Source organism: Trachypithecus francoisi, unplaced genomic scaffold (assembly GCF_009764315.1).
Source record: "Trachypithecus francoisi isolate TF-2019V2 unplaced genomic scaffold, Tfra_2.0 Lachesis_group14, whole genome shotgun sequence".
Taxonomy (NCBI): domain Eukaryota; kingdom Metazoa; phylum Chordata; class Mammalia; order Primates; family Cercopithecidae; genus Trachypithecus; species Trachypithecus francoisi.
Window position 1 is genome coordinate 50,816,365 of NW_022681459.1, and position 17,705 is coordinate 50,834,069.

The 17,705-nt window shown below is 45.1% G+C and overlaps 1 protein-coding gene across 6 annotated transcripts in view; it reads right to left on the reverse strand.

Moving 5' to 3' along the window:
* Positions 1 to 17,705, reverse strand: part of PRR14L (proline rich 14 like) — a 70,962-nt gene that overhangs the window by 23,008 nt on the left and 30,249 nt on the right. For 5 of the 6 annotated variants that reach the window (XR_004442403.1, XR_004442407.1, XR_004442406.1 and 2 more), the window contains 4 exons: positions 11,954 to 17,159; positions 4,001 to 4,072; positions 2,571 to 2,742; positions 377 to 483 (listed from right to left, as the gene is read on the reverse strand). Coding sequence is in view for 1 of the 6 variants with exons in the window: in XM_033233335.1 (XP_033089226.1) it covers positions 377 to 483; positions 2,571 to 2,742; positions 4,001 to 4,065 (344 nt within the window). In the remaining 5 variants the exon portion in view is untranslated. The remainder of the gene's footprint in view (positions 1 to 376; positions 484 to 2,570; positions 2,743 to 4,000; positions 4,073 to 11,953; positions 17,160 to 17,705) is intronic. The other variant, XM_033233335.1, reaches the window with a different exon arrangement.

A 17,705-nucleotide genomic window follows, 5' to 3' on the forward strand; every position in this document is an offset into this window, starting at 1 on the left:
CTGGACATCTTTTTTAAGAAAAACTACACTCAGGACTTTTAGGTCCTTTTCCAGTTTAGTGCAGAGTATTTAGGAGCTTGAGCTCTGGGGTTGGGTAAATCCTATTGACAGACAGAAACCACATGTGCCAGGATCAATGCTACAACCTAACACAGGTTCCTTATTGCAACACTGGAGGGTTAAGATTACGTACGCAACATATTAAAATGTCCTTGCATATAAATATCTAGCGACAGTACTAATGAATTCTTTAGGGTAAATTCCTAGAAATGTAATAAATGGCTCTCAGAGTGTAGGACCATTTAAAGGGTAATTATATTATGACAAACAATTTTCCAAAAAAGTGTACCTAGCTTGTAATAGAGAAGGAGCTCACCTTTTGGGTCGAGGAAGGCCCATGGGGGTAAGATTAGGATCTGGTCTAGGAATGGTTTTCCGGATGCGAATCTGTGAGACTTTCTTTGGCCTCTTCTCTGGCTCAGCCTATTTTTAAGGATTAAGAAGAAAGACGGTCACGTTGTAAGACATTTTATTTTATTTATTATTATTTTTTTGAGATGGAGTCTCACTCTGTCGCCGGGGCTGGAGTGCAGTGGCCGGATCTCAGCTCACTGCAAGCTCCGCCTCCCGGGTTCACGCCATTCTCCTGCCTCAGCCTCCGGAGTAGCTGGGACTACAGGCGCCCGCAACCTCGCCCGGCTAGTTTTTTTGTATTTTTTAGTAGAGACGGGGTTTCACAGTGTTAGCCAGGATGGTCTCGATCTCCTGACCTCGTGATCCGCCCGTCTCGGCCTCCCAAAGTGCTGGGATTACAGGCTCGAGCCACCGTGCCCAGCCAGACATTTTATTTATTTATGTATTTTTTGAGACAAGGTCTCACTCTGTGGCCCAGTGGTGCAATCATAGCTCACTGCAGCCTTGAACTCCTGAACTCAAATGATCCTCCTGCCTTGGCCTCCCAAAGCACTGGGTTTACAACTATAAGCCACCGTAACTGGCAATGTTTACTTTTAGATGGGGTCTTGCTGTATTGCCCAGGCTGCTCAGGAACTCCTGGGCTCAAATGATCCTTTTGCCTCAGCCTCTGTGGTAGCTAGGACTACAGGTGTATGCCATCACCCCTGGCATATTGTAAGACATTTTAAAATATAAAGTCTCTTGTCTTGGCACTTAAAGACATTGCTACCTCACTTTAGAGATGATTCTAGTAAGTAGTTTATGACAAAGCTCCCACTCCTATTCCTGCTGGTTTTTTATTTTATTATTAATTTTTTTGACAAGAGTTTTGCTCTTGTTGCCAGGCTGAAGTGCAATGGCATGGTCTTGGTTCACCACAACCTCTGACTCCTGCATTCAAGTGATTCTCCTGCCTCAGCCTCCTGAGTAGCTGGAATCACAGGCATGCGCCACCGCACCCAGCTAATTTTTTATTTTTCGTAGAGACAGTGTTTCTCCACGTTGGTCAGGCTGGTCTCAAACTCCCAACCTCAGGTGATCTGCCCACCTCGGCCTCCCAAAGTGCTAGGATTACAGATGTGACCACTGCATCTGGCCTTATTTATTTATTTTTTGAGACAGAGTCTCACTCTGTTGCCCAGGCTGGAGTGCAGTGGTGTGATCCAGGCTCACTACAACCTCTACCTCCTGGGTACAAGTGATTCTACTGCCTCAGCCTCCAGAGTAGCTGGGATTACAGGCATGTGCCACCACATTCGGCTAATTTTTGTAATTTTAGTAGAGATGGGGGTTTCACCATGCTGGCCAGGCTGGTCTCGAACTCTTGACTCCAGGTGATCTGCCCACCTCAGCCTCCCAAAGTGTTGGGATCCCAGGCACGAGTCACTGCGCCCAGCCTTTTTTTTTTTTTAAGGTGGGATTTCACTCTGTCACTTAGGCTGGAGTGTAGTGATGCAATTGGGGCTCATTGCTGCAACCTCCACCATCTGGGCTCAAGCAATTCTCCCTCCTCAGCCTCCCAAGTAACTGGGACTACAAGTATGCACCACCACGGTCAGCTAATTTTTGTATTTTTTGTAGAGACACGGTTTCGCCAGGTTGCCCAGGCTTCTGTTGAACTCCTGGACTCAAGCGATCCACCCAACTCAGCCTCCCAAAGTGCTGAGATTACAGGTGTGAGCCACCGTGCCCGGTCCCTGCTGTGTTTTAAGCAACTACTCCCTTCATATCATCAAAACAAGAATTGTACATTCAGTTCAGATATTGAACTGTCAACATGAAAGTTTGCAACTGTCGAAGACAACAGATGTTGCAAAATTGAACATCATCACCATCCACTCATCTCTTTGAATGCACAAAGCAGCTCTTTGGTCCAATTCTCTAAACAGTTACATGCTGTTGGCAAGAAAAAAGTATCTGGAAAACAGTGCAAATTAAAAAATCCACTGTGTCCTTTATTGGCGAAGAGAAAAACTCCTGGCTTAGTACTCTCCAGGACTCGGCTGACACTAAAGGTGGTATGTAAAGATACTCAGAGGCCAGTCTGTAGTTACCATGTGATGTGAGTTGACAATGGCCACCATCACCTGACCCCACCAGCACTTTACACTTACCTCTTTCTGTTCTGGAGAGCTGCTCTGTGGGCAGGGGCATGCTGCTTTCACACCATCCAGCTCATCCAATCCAGGAACCTGGAACTCAGAGGCTGAAAGCAGGAGCTTGCTGACAGCTGATTCTGCTACCAAGCAAGACTTTGGTACCAAGGCAGGGAATGGAGGCTCCAGCCTAGCACCATGAAGAGAAAGAGAAGAAAGATATGAGAGGGGTTTGCTTTCTACTTCCAGCACATTCCACTTCTTCTTTTTTTTTTTTTTTTTTTGAGGCGGAGCTTCGCTCTTGTTGCCCAGGCTGGAATGCAATGTGCAATCTTGGCTCAATGCAGCCTCTGCCTCCCGGGTTCAAGTGATTCTCCCGCCTCAGCACCCGCAAGTAGCTGAGATTACAGGCATGCGCCATCACTCCTAGCTAATTCTGTACTTTTAGTAGAGACAGAGTTTCTCCATGTTGGTCAGGATGGTTTCGATCTCCTGACCTTAGGTGATCCGCCCGCCTCCAGTCTCCCAAAGTGCTGGGATGATAGGCATGAGCCACCACACCCAGCCTCAACTTCTTAATATCTAGGCCTCAATACTTTTTCTTTCTTTCCAGGAATGATATATTCAGTCAACCTGCTTTCTAGTCACTTCCAGACATAGCCTGTACCATGTATGTAAAAAAATTACAAGAATGTGTAATCCATTTTATTGCTATGGAATTTTATAAGGAAAAATGTAAAAAGGAACAGAATTTTTGGGTGAGGAAGATATCTGGTAAACCACACAAATGAACAGTGCTCAGATGAGATCAACCCTGTCCAGGGACTGAAGTTGGCTATAAAACATGAAGTAGCTTGCGAAGGGACTTCTGGTACAATAAGCTGGTTAGTGATTTTCATTTTTTTTTTTTTTTTTTTGAGGCGGAGTCTCGCTCTGTCGCCCAGGCTGGAGTGCAGTGGCCGGTTCTCAGCTCACTGCAAGCTCCGCCTCCCGGGTTTACGCCATTCTCCTGCCTCAGCCTCCCGAGTAGCTGGGACTACAGGCGCCCGCCACCTCGCCCGGCTAGTTTTTGTATTTTTAGTAGAGACGGGGTTTCACCGTGTTAGCCAGGATGGTCTCGATCTCCTGACCTCGTGATCCGCCCGTCTCGGCCTCCCAAAGTGCTGGGATTACAGGCTTGAGCCACCGCGCCCGGCCTCATTTTTTTTTTTTTAACAAATGGTATTGATTACACATTCCTAGTTACTGCTTGTAATAGAACAGATTTCAATCTCAGAGATGTTTATCTGAGAGACATAGATCAGGTTTACAAGGACAAGTTTATCAGTTTTACAAGGACAAGAGATCAAAGTCATGCCACAGATGATCCACGCCACCCATGCATGCACTCTCTCTCTTGCACACACACACGTGCACACGCACACACACACTGAGCCTCATGTGCTCACCTTGTTTGACTGCCGCTGGTGTTATATGTAGCTTCCATGCCTGGAAGAGGCACATATGGTAACATGGTGTGGCTAAAGTAAAGTAAAAGTACAAAAGCAACAGGTTAAGGTCAGTGGGATAACAGGAAAGGTTTTGACGTTATTGTGGGTATCAGCACATGAGAGCCCCAAGAAGACAAGAAATGTCAGTTACCCAGAAAGAGGAAAGCTTCCCAACCAGGAGAGTTACATTTATGTGCCCATCACTGGAATGGAGGCAGACTGACAGGAAGATTATTTTCTAACTTAAATGGAAAGAAGGCAGAGACAGAAATAAAGAACAGTGGCTGGGCAAGGTGGCTGATGTCTATAAGCCCAGCACTTTGGGAGGCCGAGGTGGGCAGATCGCTTCAGCCTAGGAGTTCAAGAGCAGCTTGGGCAACATGGCGAGACCTTGTCTCCACAAAAAATACAAAAATTACCCAGGGGTGGTGGAGTGCACCTGTGGTACCAGCTACTCAGGAGGCTGGGGTGAGAAGACTACTTGAGTCCAGAAGGTCAAGACCGAAGTAATCCAAGACTGCACCACTGCACTTCAGCCTGAGTGACAGGGCAAGACCCCATCTCTAAATAAAAATAAATAAATAAAAATTTAAAGAATATATTATACCACTCAGTTGTGTACTGACTCTATTAAAATAAAATCTGCCAGTTTCTATAATCTTACAAAATATTAGAGAGAAACCAATTATTTTCTTTTTCTTTTTCTTTTTTTGAGACTGAGTCTCGCTCTGTTGCCCAGGCTGGAGTGCAATGGTGCAATTCTGGCTCACTGCAAGCTCCTCCTAAGTTCAAGAGATTCTTCTGCCTCAGCCTCCCGAGTAGCTGGGACTACAGGAGTGTGCCAACATGCCCGGGTAATTTTTGTATTTTTAGTAGAGATGGGTTTTCACCATATTGGCCAGACTGGTCTCGAACTCCTGACTTTGTGATCCGCCTGCCTCGGCCTCCCAAAGTGCTGGGATTACAAGCACGAGCCACTGCGCCCGTCCCAATTATTTTCTTTAAAGCCAAGTTACACATAAAATATAGCTATACAGCTGGGCACAGTGGCTCATACTTGTAATCCCAACATTTTGGGAGGCTGAGGTGGGCAGATCACTTGAGGCAAGGAGTTTAAGAACAGCCTGGCCAACACGGCAAAACCCCATCTCTACTAAAAGTACAAAAATTAGCTGGGTGTGGTGGTGGATGCCTGTAATCCCAGCTACTCAGGAGGCTGAGGCAGGAGAATCGCTTGAATGCGGGAGGCAGAGACTGTAGTAAGCTGAGATTATACCACTGCATTCCAGCCTGGGCGACGGAGACTCTATCTCAAAAACCAAACTAAACAAAACAACATAGCTATATAGAAGAAAACTACTGGCCGGCCGTGGTGGCTCACGCCTGTAATCCCAGCACTTTGGGGAAGCCGAGGCAGGTGGATTACATGAGGTCAGGAGTTCAAGACCAGCCTGGCCAATATGATGAAACCCAGTCTCTACAAAAATACAGAAACTAGCTGGGCACAATGGCACGTGCCTGTCATCCCAGCTACTTGGAAGGGTGAGGCAGGAGAATTGCTGAACCCGGGAGGCAGAGGTTGCAGTGAGCCGAGATCACACCACTGCACTCCAATATGAAAGACAGAGCAAGACTCCATCTCACAAAACAAAAACAAAAACAACAATAACAAAAAACCTATTAAAAGTTAAAAGTTAATTCCTTTATAATTAAACTTTTTTTTTTTTTTTTTTTTTTGAGATGGAGTCTCACTTTGACACCCAAGCTGGAGTGCAGTGGCGCGATCTCAACTCACTGCAACCTCTACCTCGTGGGTTCAAGTGATTCTCCTGCTTCAGCCTCTCGAATAGCTGGGACTACAGGCACCCGCCACGACACCGGACTAATTTTCGTATTTTTCGTAGACACGGGGTTTCACCATATTGGTCAGGCTGGTCTCCAACTCCTGACCTTGTGATCTGCTTACCTCAGTGTCCCAAAGTGTTGACATTATAGGCATGAGCCACCGTGCTCGGCCTGCTAGAAACCATTTCTAAGCTTGTTTAGAAAAACAGCAAACTTCTGGCTAGGCACGGTAACTCAAACCTGTAATTCCAGTACTCTGGGAGGCTGAGGTTGGTGGATCACCTGAGGTCAAGAGTTTGAGACAAGAGTTTGAGACCAGCCTGGCCAACCTGGTGAAACCCTGTCTCTACAAAGAATACAAAATTAGCCGGGCGTGATGGTGCATGCCTGTAATCCCAACTATTCAGGAGGCTGAGGCAGGAAAATCACTTAAACCCGTGAGGCAGAGGTTGCAGTGAGCTGGGATCGCGCCACTGCACTTCAGCCTGGGAGACAAGAGTTTCACACCACAAGAGTGAAACTCTGCCTCAAAAAAAAAAAAAAAAAAGAAAGAAAGAAAAGAAAAGAAAAACAGCAAACTTCTTTTTTTTTTTTTTTGAGACGGAGTCTTGCTCGGAAGGAAGGAAGGAAGGAAGGAAGAAAGAAAAGAAAAACAGCAAACTTCTTCTTTTTTTTTTTTTTTTGAGATGGAGTCTCGCTCTGTCGCCCAGGCTGGAGTGCCGTGGCCAGATCTCAGCTCATTGCAAGCTCCGCTGCCCGGGTTTACGCCATTCTCCCGCCTCAGTCTCCCAAGTAGCTGGGACTACAGGTGCCCGCCACCTCGCCCGGCTAGTTTTTTGTATTTTTTAGTAGAGACGGGGTTTCACTGTGTTAGCTGGGATGGTCTCCATCTCCTGACCTCGTGATCCACCTGTCTCGGCCTCCCGAAATGCTGGGATTACAGGCTTGAACCACCACGCCCGGCCAAAACAGCAAAATTCTAAACTCTAAGCCCAGGCACATGGTGCTAAGGCATTTTTAGAGCCAATGAAAAGAACCCACAAATACCACCCCCTCCACCTTCCATTTGAATTTAAATAAAATAAAGTAAAATAAAATAAAAAGCTAGAAATAGGAAGGGAAACAGAGAAAATTTTCTTTTTTTTTTTTTTTTTTTTGAGGCGGAGTCTCACTCTGTTGCCCGGACTGGAGTGCAGTGGCCAGATCTCAGCTCACTGCAAGCTCCGCCTCCCGGGTTTACGCCATTCTCCTGCCTCAGCCTCCCGAGTAGCTGGGACTACAGGCGCCCGCCACCTCGCCCGGCTAGTTTTTGTATTTTTAGTAGAGATGGGGTTTCACCGTGTTAGCCAGGATGGTCTCGATCTCCTGACCTCGTGATCCGCCCGTCTCGGCCTCCCAAAGTGCTGGGATTACAGGCTTGAGCCACCGCGCCCGGCCGGGAAAATTTTCAACACCAGGAAACAGAAACATCAAGTGGGAAAGGAAGAGCGCTGGAAGACGAAAAGGGGCAAAAGGGTTACACCTGCATAGGGGGAAAAGAGTAACTACCATCTATCCTAACCTCAGGAACAAACATAGTTTGGAGAAAGTAGCATTTTTTGGGGATAGAGTCTTGCTCTGTCACCCAGGCTGGAGTGCAGTGGTGTGATCTCGGCTCACTGCAACCTCCACTTCCTGGGTTCAAGTGATTCTCCTGCCTCAGCCTCCTGAGTAGATGGGACTATTGGTGTGTGCCACCATGCCCGGCTAATTTTTGTATTTTTAGTAGAGACAAGGTTTCAACGTGTTAGCCAGGATGGTCTCAATCTCCTGATCTCATGTTTCACCTGACAGCCTCCCAAAGTGCTGGCATGACAGGTGTGAGCCTTTGCACCTGGCCAGAAGTAACACAATTTAAAGCCTGGGAGACAAGAGTGAAACTGTCTCACAAAAAAAAGAAAAATACATAGCAGAGCAATTATGAGATTTTAGAGGCATATCAACAAAGTAGACAATAAAAGCAGTACACTAGCATTTAAAGCAACGCGAGTCACTCTAATGTATTTTCATGGCTGTCTTATGATAAGTGAACTTTTTTTTTTTTTGAGGTGGAGTCTCGCTCTGTCGCCCAGGCTGGAGTGCAGCGGCGGGATCTTGGCTCACTGCAAGCTCCGCCTCCCAGGTTGACGCCATTCTCCTGCCTCAGCCTCCTGAGTAGCTGGGACTACAGGCGCCCGCCACCTCGCCCGGCTAATTTTTTTGTATTTTTTTTTAGTAGAGACAGGGTTTCACCATGTTAGCCAGGATGGTCTCAATTTCCTGACCTTGTGATCCGCCCGCCTCGGCCTCCCAAAGTGCTGAGATTACAGGCATAAGCCACCGTGCCCGGCCATAATAAGTGAACTTGAAAAAATAACTATAAAGGCCGGGCACGGTGGCTCACGCCTTTAATCCCAGCACTTTGGGAGGCTGGGCGTGCAGATAACCTGAGGTCAGGAGTTCAAGATCAGCCTGACCAACACGGAGAAACCCTGTCTCTACTAAAAATACAAAATTAGGTGGACGTGGTGGCGCATGCGGGCAATTCCAGCTACTCAGGAGGCTGGGGCGGGGCAATCACTTGAACCTCGGAGGCAGAGGTTTTGGTAAGCCAAGATTGCGCCACTGCACTCCGGCCTGGCAACAAGAGCGAACCTCCATCTCAGGAAAACAACAACAACAACAAAAAACTGTAGGACATGTACTTGTAACAGCAATTCATCTTTTAATTTTAGTCAGTAATGTTCATGTTCCGGGGTTTTTTTTTCTGACACTTCTATTTATGTTTCTACTAAGATGCTCAGGGAACTACACAATATGAACCAGCAGTTTTGTTGTTTATTTATTTATTTTTGAGACAGAGTCTCACTCTGTCGCCCAGGCTGGAGTGCAGTCGTGCAATCTTGCCTAACCGTAACCTCTGCCTCCCAGGTTCAAGCAATTCTCCTGCCTCAGCCTCCTGAGTAGCTGGGATTACAGGCATGAACCACCACATCCGGATAATTTTCATATTTTTAGTAGAGGCAAGGTTTCACCATGTTGGCTAGCCTGATCTTGAACTCCTGACCTCAGTTGATTCACCCACCTCGGCCTCCCAAAGCGCTGGGAATATAGGCATAAGCCACCTCACCTGGCCACCAGCAGCTTTGTTGTTGTTGAAATTTTCTTTTTGAGACACAGTCTCACTTTGCCGCCCAGGCTGGAATACAGTGGCAAGATCTCGGCTCACTGCAACCTCTGCTGATTCTTGTGCCTCAGCCTCTGAGTAGCAGGGATTATGGGCATGCACCACTACATCTGGCTAATTTTTGTACTTTTAGTAGAGATGGGATTTATTTTTTATTTTTTGAGACGGAGTTTCGCTCTTGTTGCCCAGGCTGGATGGCAATGGCGTGATCTTGGCTCAGCACAACCTCCACCTCCCGGGTTAAAGCGATTCTCCTGCCTCAACCTCCAGAGTAGCTGGGATTTCAGGCATCTGCCACCATGCCCGGCTAATTTTGTACTTTTAGTAGAGACGGGGTTTCTCCATGATGGTCAGGCTGGTCTTGAACTCCTGACCTCAGTTGATCAGCCCGCCTTGGCTTCCCAAAGTGCTGGGATTATAGGCATGAGCCACCACACTCCTGGCCTATTTTTTTTTTTTTTTTTTTTGGAGACGGAATCCTGCTCTGTTGCCTAGGCTAGAGTGCAGTGGTGTGATCTCGGCTCACTGCAACCCCTGCCTCCCGGGTTCAAGGGATCCTCCTGACTAAGCCTCTGAGTAGCTGGGACTACAGGCAAATGCCACTATGCCTGACTAATTTTTGTATTTTTTTGTAGAGACAAGGTTTTGCCATGTTTCCCAGGCTGGTCTCAAACTCCTAGACTAAAGAGATCCACCTGCCTGGGCCTCCCAAAGTACTAGGCTTACAGGCATGAACCACTGCATCCCGCCTGAACCAGCCCACTTTATTGACACACAATGATTCTACGTTAGAGACACACAATGAACAAGGCCCTCCTAAGTTATTTGGAATATTAAGGCTTTTTGATGTCTAATCTTTCAACTGTAGCAATCAATAGTAAGGGCAAATTAAAAAATATTTTGTTTACTTAAATAACTACAAAGAGGAGGATTTATCTATCATGTCTATAGCAGCTTTTTGGGGATTCTCTTTTTTTTTTTTGAGACGGAGTCTCGTTCTGTCACCCAGGCTGGAGTGCAATGGCGCGATCTCGGCTCACTGCAATCTCTGCCTCCTGGGTTCACGCCATTCTCCTGCCTCAGCCTCCCAAGTAGCTTGGACGACAGGTGCCTGCTGCCATGCCCATCTAATTTTTTGTATTTTTAACAGAGAACAGGGTTTCACTGTGTTGGCCAGGATGGTCTTGTTCTCCTGAACTCGTGATCCGCCCGCCTCGGCCTCCCAAAGTGCTGGAATTACAGGCATGAGCCATCATGCCCAGCCAGGGATTTTTAAGCTGAGTAGTTTAACTCCAGACTTTTTCTTCTCTTTTTTTTTCTCTATTTTCAATTAGAAGGTACAATGATATTGATGAAACTATTTCCAACTATTCTCAATGATCACACCACAGGAACTCCTTCCCAGTTCACTTTAAGTTCTATAAATCCTAAAACTGAAGTAGGTAAATGCCAATTTTTGAAGCCTCTACATTGCCAAAAGAAAGGCAGGGGTTCATAAACCAGATCTGGTGATACCTATGTAATTTATTCATTAACTAAAAATATATTTATACTGTGTCTTCTACATATCAAACAGAGTTAGGTGCTGGCTGTTTAATGCTTTGTGAAGGAGATAATGTTACAAGCGATTATGTGTTACTATTTATAGTCTTTCACTTGTAATGGGTGTTTGTTTTCTGCAAGGTGGATGCAAGAGTAGAAAAGATTCAGCTGGGTGTGGTGGCTAGCGCCTGTAATCTCAGCACTTTGGGAGGCCACGGTGAGAGGATCACCAGATGTCAGGAGTTCGAGACCAGCCTGGCCAACATGGTGAAATCCCGTCTCTACTAAAAATACAAAAATTAGCCAGGCATGGTGGCAGGTGCCTGTAATCCCAGCTACTCAGGAGGCTAAGGCAGGAGAATCACTTGAACCCGGGAGGCAGAGGTCACGGTGAGCCGAGATTACACCACTGCATTCCAGCCTGGGTGACAAGAAAGACTCTGTCTCAAAAAAAAAAAAAAAAAAAAAAAAGCTGGGCATAGTGGCGGGCGCCTGTACTCCCAGCTACTCGGGAGGCTGAGGCAGGAGAATGGCGTGAACCCGGGAGGCGGAGCTTGCAGTGAGCCGAGATCACGCCACAGCACTCCAGCCAGGGCGACAGAGTCAAACTCCGTCTCAAAGAAAAAAAAGCAGGCTGGTTGCAGTGTGAACAATTCATGCATGTAATCAGAGGTCGTGGTGAGCCAAGATTGTACCACTGCATTCCAGCCTGGGTGACAAGAATGAAACTCTGTCTCAAAAAAAAAAAAAAAAAAAAAGCAGGCTGCTTGCGGTGGCTCATGCATATAATTCCAGCACTTTGGGAGGCTGAGGCGGGCGGATCACCTGAGGTCAGAAGTTCGAGACCAGCCTGACCCACATGGAAAAACCCCATCTCTACTAAAAAATACAAAAACTTAGCTGGGTGTAGTGGTGCATGTCTGTAATCCCAGCTACTCAGTAGGCTGAGGGAGGAGAATCACTTCAACCTGGGAGGCGGAGGTTGTGGGGAGCCTAGATTGTGCCATTGCACTCCATCCTGGGTGACAAGAGTGAATAGATTCAACAGACTTGATGGTTTGAGGAATGAAATGGACAGAAAAAAGAATGGTGTGAAACACAGAAGTGGGTTCTACAGGAAAATGGAGCAGGGTGTCGGGGGGTCCTATGCTTAAGAATTACTGTTGGATTTTCTCGGCAGATATTTTGCAAGGTAAATAGAAAATGCAGTCCTAAGAGGACTCTAAATAGCCTTGCACTTTCTGCAGTTCCCCTCTCATCTCCCCAGTGACAGGAAGCAAATATGGGACATTTGTAAAGAATAGCGGACAGATTTTTACCTGCTTGTGGTACCCAGACTTGGTTGCCGCTTGCAGTGAGTAGAATGAAGAGAAGAGATTTCGAAGGAGCAGGCAGAAGGCCCATGCTGGCTCCAAATGGATAGGACTCTGCCCACGGAGTAGGGCAGAGAACAGAAGACTTTGTCCGCTATGGAGGCTGGAGACCGTAACCCTTTCAAGCCCTGTGTAAACTGGGTCATGAAGAGCCTCTGCATGGTAGGCATGTGGCTGGAGAAGCTCCGTTTTTTTGTCCAGATTCGGTAACATCCTGGGGAACAAAGTGCTAGAAGTGTGTGAAGGCCAAGGACAGAGCAGTCTGCTCTGGTCTGGACTATGGCAGTGCCTCCATAGTCTTGGAGAGGAGCTGGAGGCTGGGGAGAAGCCTGAGTGTGGGTCTGACTATGGAGGCCAGTGTCTTCCCTGAATGTGGCCATCCCAGGGCAACCATGGGACAAGAAGAAAGAAAAGGTCCACTTGGGAGATTGAGACGGGCACTGGATGGCCTCTCCTAAGGCAAGCCTTGCCGGAGCACAGTGCTCAGGAAAAGTCCTTGAGGACTCAGTCGTGCAATCTGAGCTGGATGATTTTACATGAAAGGATACTGGGAAGATTTCAGAACCAAACAGCAGGGACGGCATCTTGTTGCTCAAATCTATGAAGGTCATCTTGATGGATTCGAGAGAATAAAGTGCCACGGGCTTACTGTTAGGCCTCTTATCCCATCCACTAGCTGCCAAATATGGATTCAGCTGTTCTATGTTGGATGAAAATCCATCCAGGAGCCTTTTATATCTGAGGCGCTTGTAGCTTTTAGCCATTGGAAGAAGTTCAGAGGAACTCCGTCGGTATCTTAGTTTCTGAGTCTTCATGGCTGGGGCCAGTTTGGAGGCAAGGATGGACAGCTTGTTTAGTAAGGCTGATTCTTTGGTAGTCTTCCTAAAATTCAGGCTCCTCAAGGGATGGCACGGTGTAGCCGTCTGCTTTGGTATGTGACTAATCAAGCTCTTGGTAGGTGCTGTTTCAGGTTCTAATTGTGTAGATGCAGACAGAGTGCACAAACTGAGAAGTCTGTGTGCTTTTGTGGGGATGGCACTGGAGGAACTCTTTAAAAAGGCAGAACTTCTGATTTTACCTATTTTTCTCCCCACAATGGTTTGCTCCTGACAGGAAACTTTCTTACAAGTTCGATGGGGCTGCTTCTTTAAGGGAAGCATTCCTTTCTTCGCAAAGGCACCATGTATTTGATCACACCCAGCAGAGGAGGGGTCCTCTGCTTTCCGAGGGGCACCAAGAAGGCAAGGACTCGTGCATGACTCAATGTCCTTCTTTAATGGATGATGTAAGCTTTCCTCCTTCTGGTCTTCTAACTTCTGAGTCTGTGCCACAATGTTGTCCTTGGCCAGCTTTGCTAGGGTGATTTCATTCATCATGGTGGACTCATCTTTGCCAACCTTGGCTTGGTTCTTATTTTGTGCATCATCTAAAAACAGACTAGATGATATGCATTGTTCTGATACCATATGTGCTTTTTGTTGATGTATATATTTCTCTTCTTTCTGCAACATATAGTCCAAAACCTCAGGGCTCTGCTGTTTTTCAGCATGATTAAGTATCCTCTGGCATTTAACATGGGTCTGAGAGATGTTGCTCACATGATCGCCATTGCCAGCTTCTCTGGTAACCATCTCCTCAGATTGCTCCCCAACAGTTAAGTCACCCAGTAGTCCCCTCTGATGCTCTTCGGTCTCTTCTTTCACTTTAATTTCTGTTTTCACTGTCAAAGGCAAATGCCTGTCAGAGAAATTCTCGTGAGAGTGGCAAGCTTTGCAAGCATTCTTTTCCACACAGGTACATATGCTGTCTCTGTCACTAGAATTACTCCTATCTCTTGATACTCTTTCCTTCATCTCAGGAAGGACTGTGCAGTCCTTTACATTTTCACAAAGCATTTCACCATCTTTTGGTTTACAAAGATTTTTCAGGTCAGTTTCTTCACTGTTAATATTAGTTTCTGAATTTTCTTGAGAAGACATTATTTCAATTGATTTCAGGCTTCTTAGGGAAACAGAGCTTACATCATGGCAAGACATCAACTCTTTTGAGGAAATTCCAAAGGTACTTTCTTTGCCAAACTCAGAGTTTAGTTCTAGTCTTGATCCTTCAGTCATTTCTTGTGTTTCTCTGAGAGATGTTCCTTTATTTTGCTGTCCATAATGGGTATCATTTAAAGACATATTTACTCTGCCCAATATTCTTTTATTTGGTTCATGATCTGCAACAGACTCCATCTCATGGGCACAAGAGTCTGAACACTTTTCCATTTCACAGTCTTTTAAAGATCTGCATACGTTTTCTTCACATGATTTTATTTTGAGAAAGTCCACTGTAGAAGCAGCAGTAACTGGGAAATCTGAGTCCTGGCCAGTTGTTCCTGTATGTGCAGCATCCAGTTCTCTCTGAGACAAGGTACTCCTTGAGTCCTTTTGGAATGCCAGTTTCTTTTGCCTTGCACCACAACCCAGTGGATTAGATGCCTTCACGTCCAGCATACCTTCTGTAAGCTTATTACTACAGTCCGTGTAGACGATGTCTACCACACCTTCTGTGGACTCATCACAACCAGACATCTTAACAAAGGCTCCTTTCAAACTGCCTTTCTTTGGACTACCACAAGGTAGTGAGTTATTACTGCCTGAACTGACCAGCAGATCCTTTGGGTTGTGGTTTACCCCCCCATGAGGCTCGCTGACAGTCTCTCTATGGTCACTACCTAGTGTCTCCTTGGCTGACTGACCTTCACTTTTGCATTCATCTGGTCTGTTTTGGTTACTCTGACAATCAAGAACTTCATCTGCCTTATGATTGAGTGTTTCAACTGCTTTTACGTTTTTAAAACTGGAAAACGTAACAGTAGGAGACTGGTCCAACACTTTTTCAGGACTTGGAATGTTTACAGTCTGGTTAGGTTCTTGTATAGCATGATCAGAGATGTTATACTTACAAAATACAGTTTCTTTGGATACATCCTGCTCCTTTCCTTCCAGCCCTTCCTCACTGAGTTTGATGTTACTGGAGGTGTGAATGGTTTTGTTTGAAATTCCACTATTTAACAAGCCTGCTGTCATTTTGTTTCTGATCTTATCTCCTGGAAGGCTGCCATTGGTTTCTCTCCCATCAAATTCCCTTTCCTCTGATGTATAACTCACTTTACAGCTGCTTTTTTCCACAGAGTGTCCTGTTTCTTGGCATCGGTGAGCACGGTGCTGAAATGCATTTTCATATTTTGTTATCAAAGAGTTATCAACTTGCAGGCTGATTTTGCTGGACTTGAAAGCAGCACAAGCAGAACACATGTTTTCTTCGGATGCATTTTTTCTTACACAATGACAGTTAGAGATATCCTGAGATTGAACACGGTGACATTCTATGACAGAGACCACTTGAGGAAAGCCAGCTGCTTCTCTCTTATTTGAGCGAAGCCTGGAATGTAGAGCTTTTGTTCCTGAATCAGCCATTTCTTTTTTTCTCTCTAGGCTTCCTGGTTTGATGTTTAAGGTGGGACTGTTTGAAGAGGCACCACAGGTTTGGTTACCTGGTGGAGAGATGTCTTTCACTTTTGTCTGAACGGGAATGGTATGTATATCAGCAATGACATCTGCTCCACCCTCTAATGGAGGATGATGGCTCTGATGGGCATCTCTGCCTGTTGCTAAAGGCATCTTTTTGTTTAAATGAAGTAGAGAGTCAGTTGGCAACTCTGCATGGTCTTGAGAATTAAGGGACACTTGTTGATTTAAAACACATTCATTTTCTACTTTGTTTACAACCAATTCATTGGTACAAGAAAGTTCATTCATCTCACAGGCTATGCTCTGTTCATCTAAAAGTGGAATATCATCATGTGAGGTCTGTATAACTTTTTCTGACTCAGGACTGTGATGAAATTCTGGGGATGGTGGCAACAGCGCAGTACCTTTCTTGGGTTTTAATACCTCATTTACAGGACTTATCTGATCCTCTGGCATTAAACTCACAATGGACTTTCTTTCAAACAGAAAATCATTACATGATGCTTCATTTAACTGGGTGTTGCTTTCCAGATTTCTCCGGATGCTGACTAAGGAGTTACAGTCTTTAGTGTAAAAAGATTTACTTAATATATTGGGCTCTATAGGGGTTGTCTGTTCTGCCTCTTCAATCTGCATCAAGGAGGAAAAACTGCTTTCTTCAGAGTGTCCACCTGGATGGCTCATATTAGTAGAAGTTTCTTTATGGTCCTCAAGGTTTGTCAAGTTACCTTGAATGTGTAAAGTAATTTTCAAATCACTTTTATTTAACATTACTTCTGTGGCTTCAGTAAAAGAATTGGGCATTAATGAACTAGATCTCCCTGTATGGAGACTGTCTTGAATGCAACAGTCATTGTGGATATTTTCCTTTGGAGAAACAACAGGCTCTTTTTCACCAGAACCACCACCACTAATCTCCTTTTCTGGTTCCCTGGCATTAATAAGAAAAGGTCCACCTCTTTCACTCCTGGGAATCAAAAGCTGTTCTTCATTTTCTTCTCTAGAAGCCAAGTTCTTCCCTTGATCGTCCCCTCTATAAAAATAACAATTGTCTGTCTTTTCAGCAGATCTTTTTAGCAAACCGCCACCTTCAAAACCCCAGTTTTCTAAGGATATTGTTGTGGACTCTAGACCAGACAAGTCTGATGTGAAACATGAAACTTCAGAATTTTCTTTCAAGGGGCTTGTGGCTGTGGGACTATCACGTGTAGAACTGGGTTGTTCATTATGGTGGCCATGAATCTTTTGGTGATTGTCATCTGCTTCACAGACAAGGTTTAGTTTACACAGCTCTTCCTTCCCATTGTCCACATTAGAAATGGCACCGCTTCCTGGTAATGACGACCAAGGACAACTTTTTAATTCTTCACATTCTTTTTCTTTAGGAGTTGCTTCTGTTAATACAGGGTCCACAAAGGTTAAAGGTTCTGGGGTAACTAATGTGCTGGTTTCTGAAACCTCATCACTGTTCATGATTTTGTCTACTTCTGGGAATTCGCTGCATCCAGCTGAGAGATCTTTACTCACATTGCCATTTTTGTGTCCTTCATTATTATCCGTCTTAGTCCCATTGACCTTCACACCTTGTACTTCAGTGGATTTTAGCAGAATTTCAGCTGTAATCTGTACATTTCCTTCTGAACAAGATAAATAAATCCAAATTAGTATGCAGTAATAAAAAATCATTTGGTCTACCTTCATGCATTTTATTATGCTATGCTACCAAGGGCAACAAGAAGACCCAACTCGAAAACTGGAAAGTTAGCATGCTATATCATTGATTTTGTTCTTCTCTGAAAATATAACAGAGGGCCAAAATTATATCTGGCAGAAACAGGTAATTTTCAACAAATGCCTCTTGCTGAAAGTTATACAGAGTTCACAAATCAATGCTGGACAACTGAATACAACATAGAAACAAGTCCCTGTGTTGTACTCTCATTCAGTCTTAAGAGGCTTTCATTTTAAAACATTAATAAAGCAGACTCACAGTAACAGCTTATTTTACTAGACCATTTTTTCATTACTTGAAACTAGATGTCTTAGATAAAATTAGTCCTTGGAAAAAAACAACTATACATAAAATTTTATTTATTTATCTACTTATTTATTTTTTTCAGATAGAGTCTTGCTCTGTTGCCCATGCTGGAGTACAGTAGTGCAATCTCGGCTCACTGCAACCT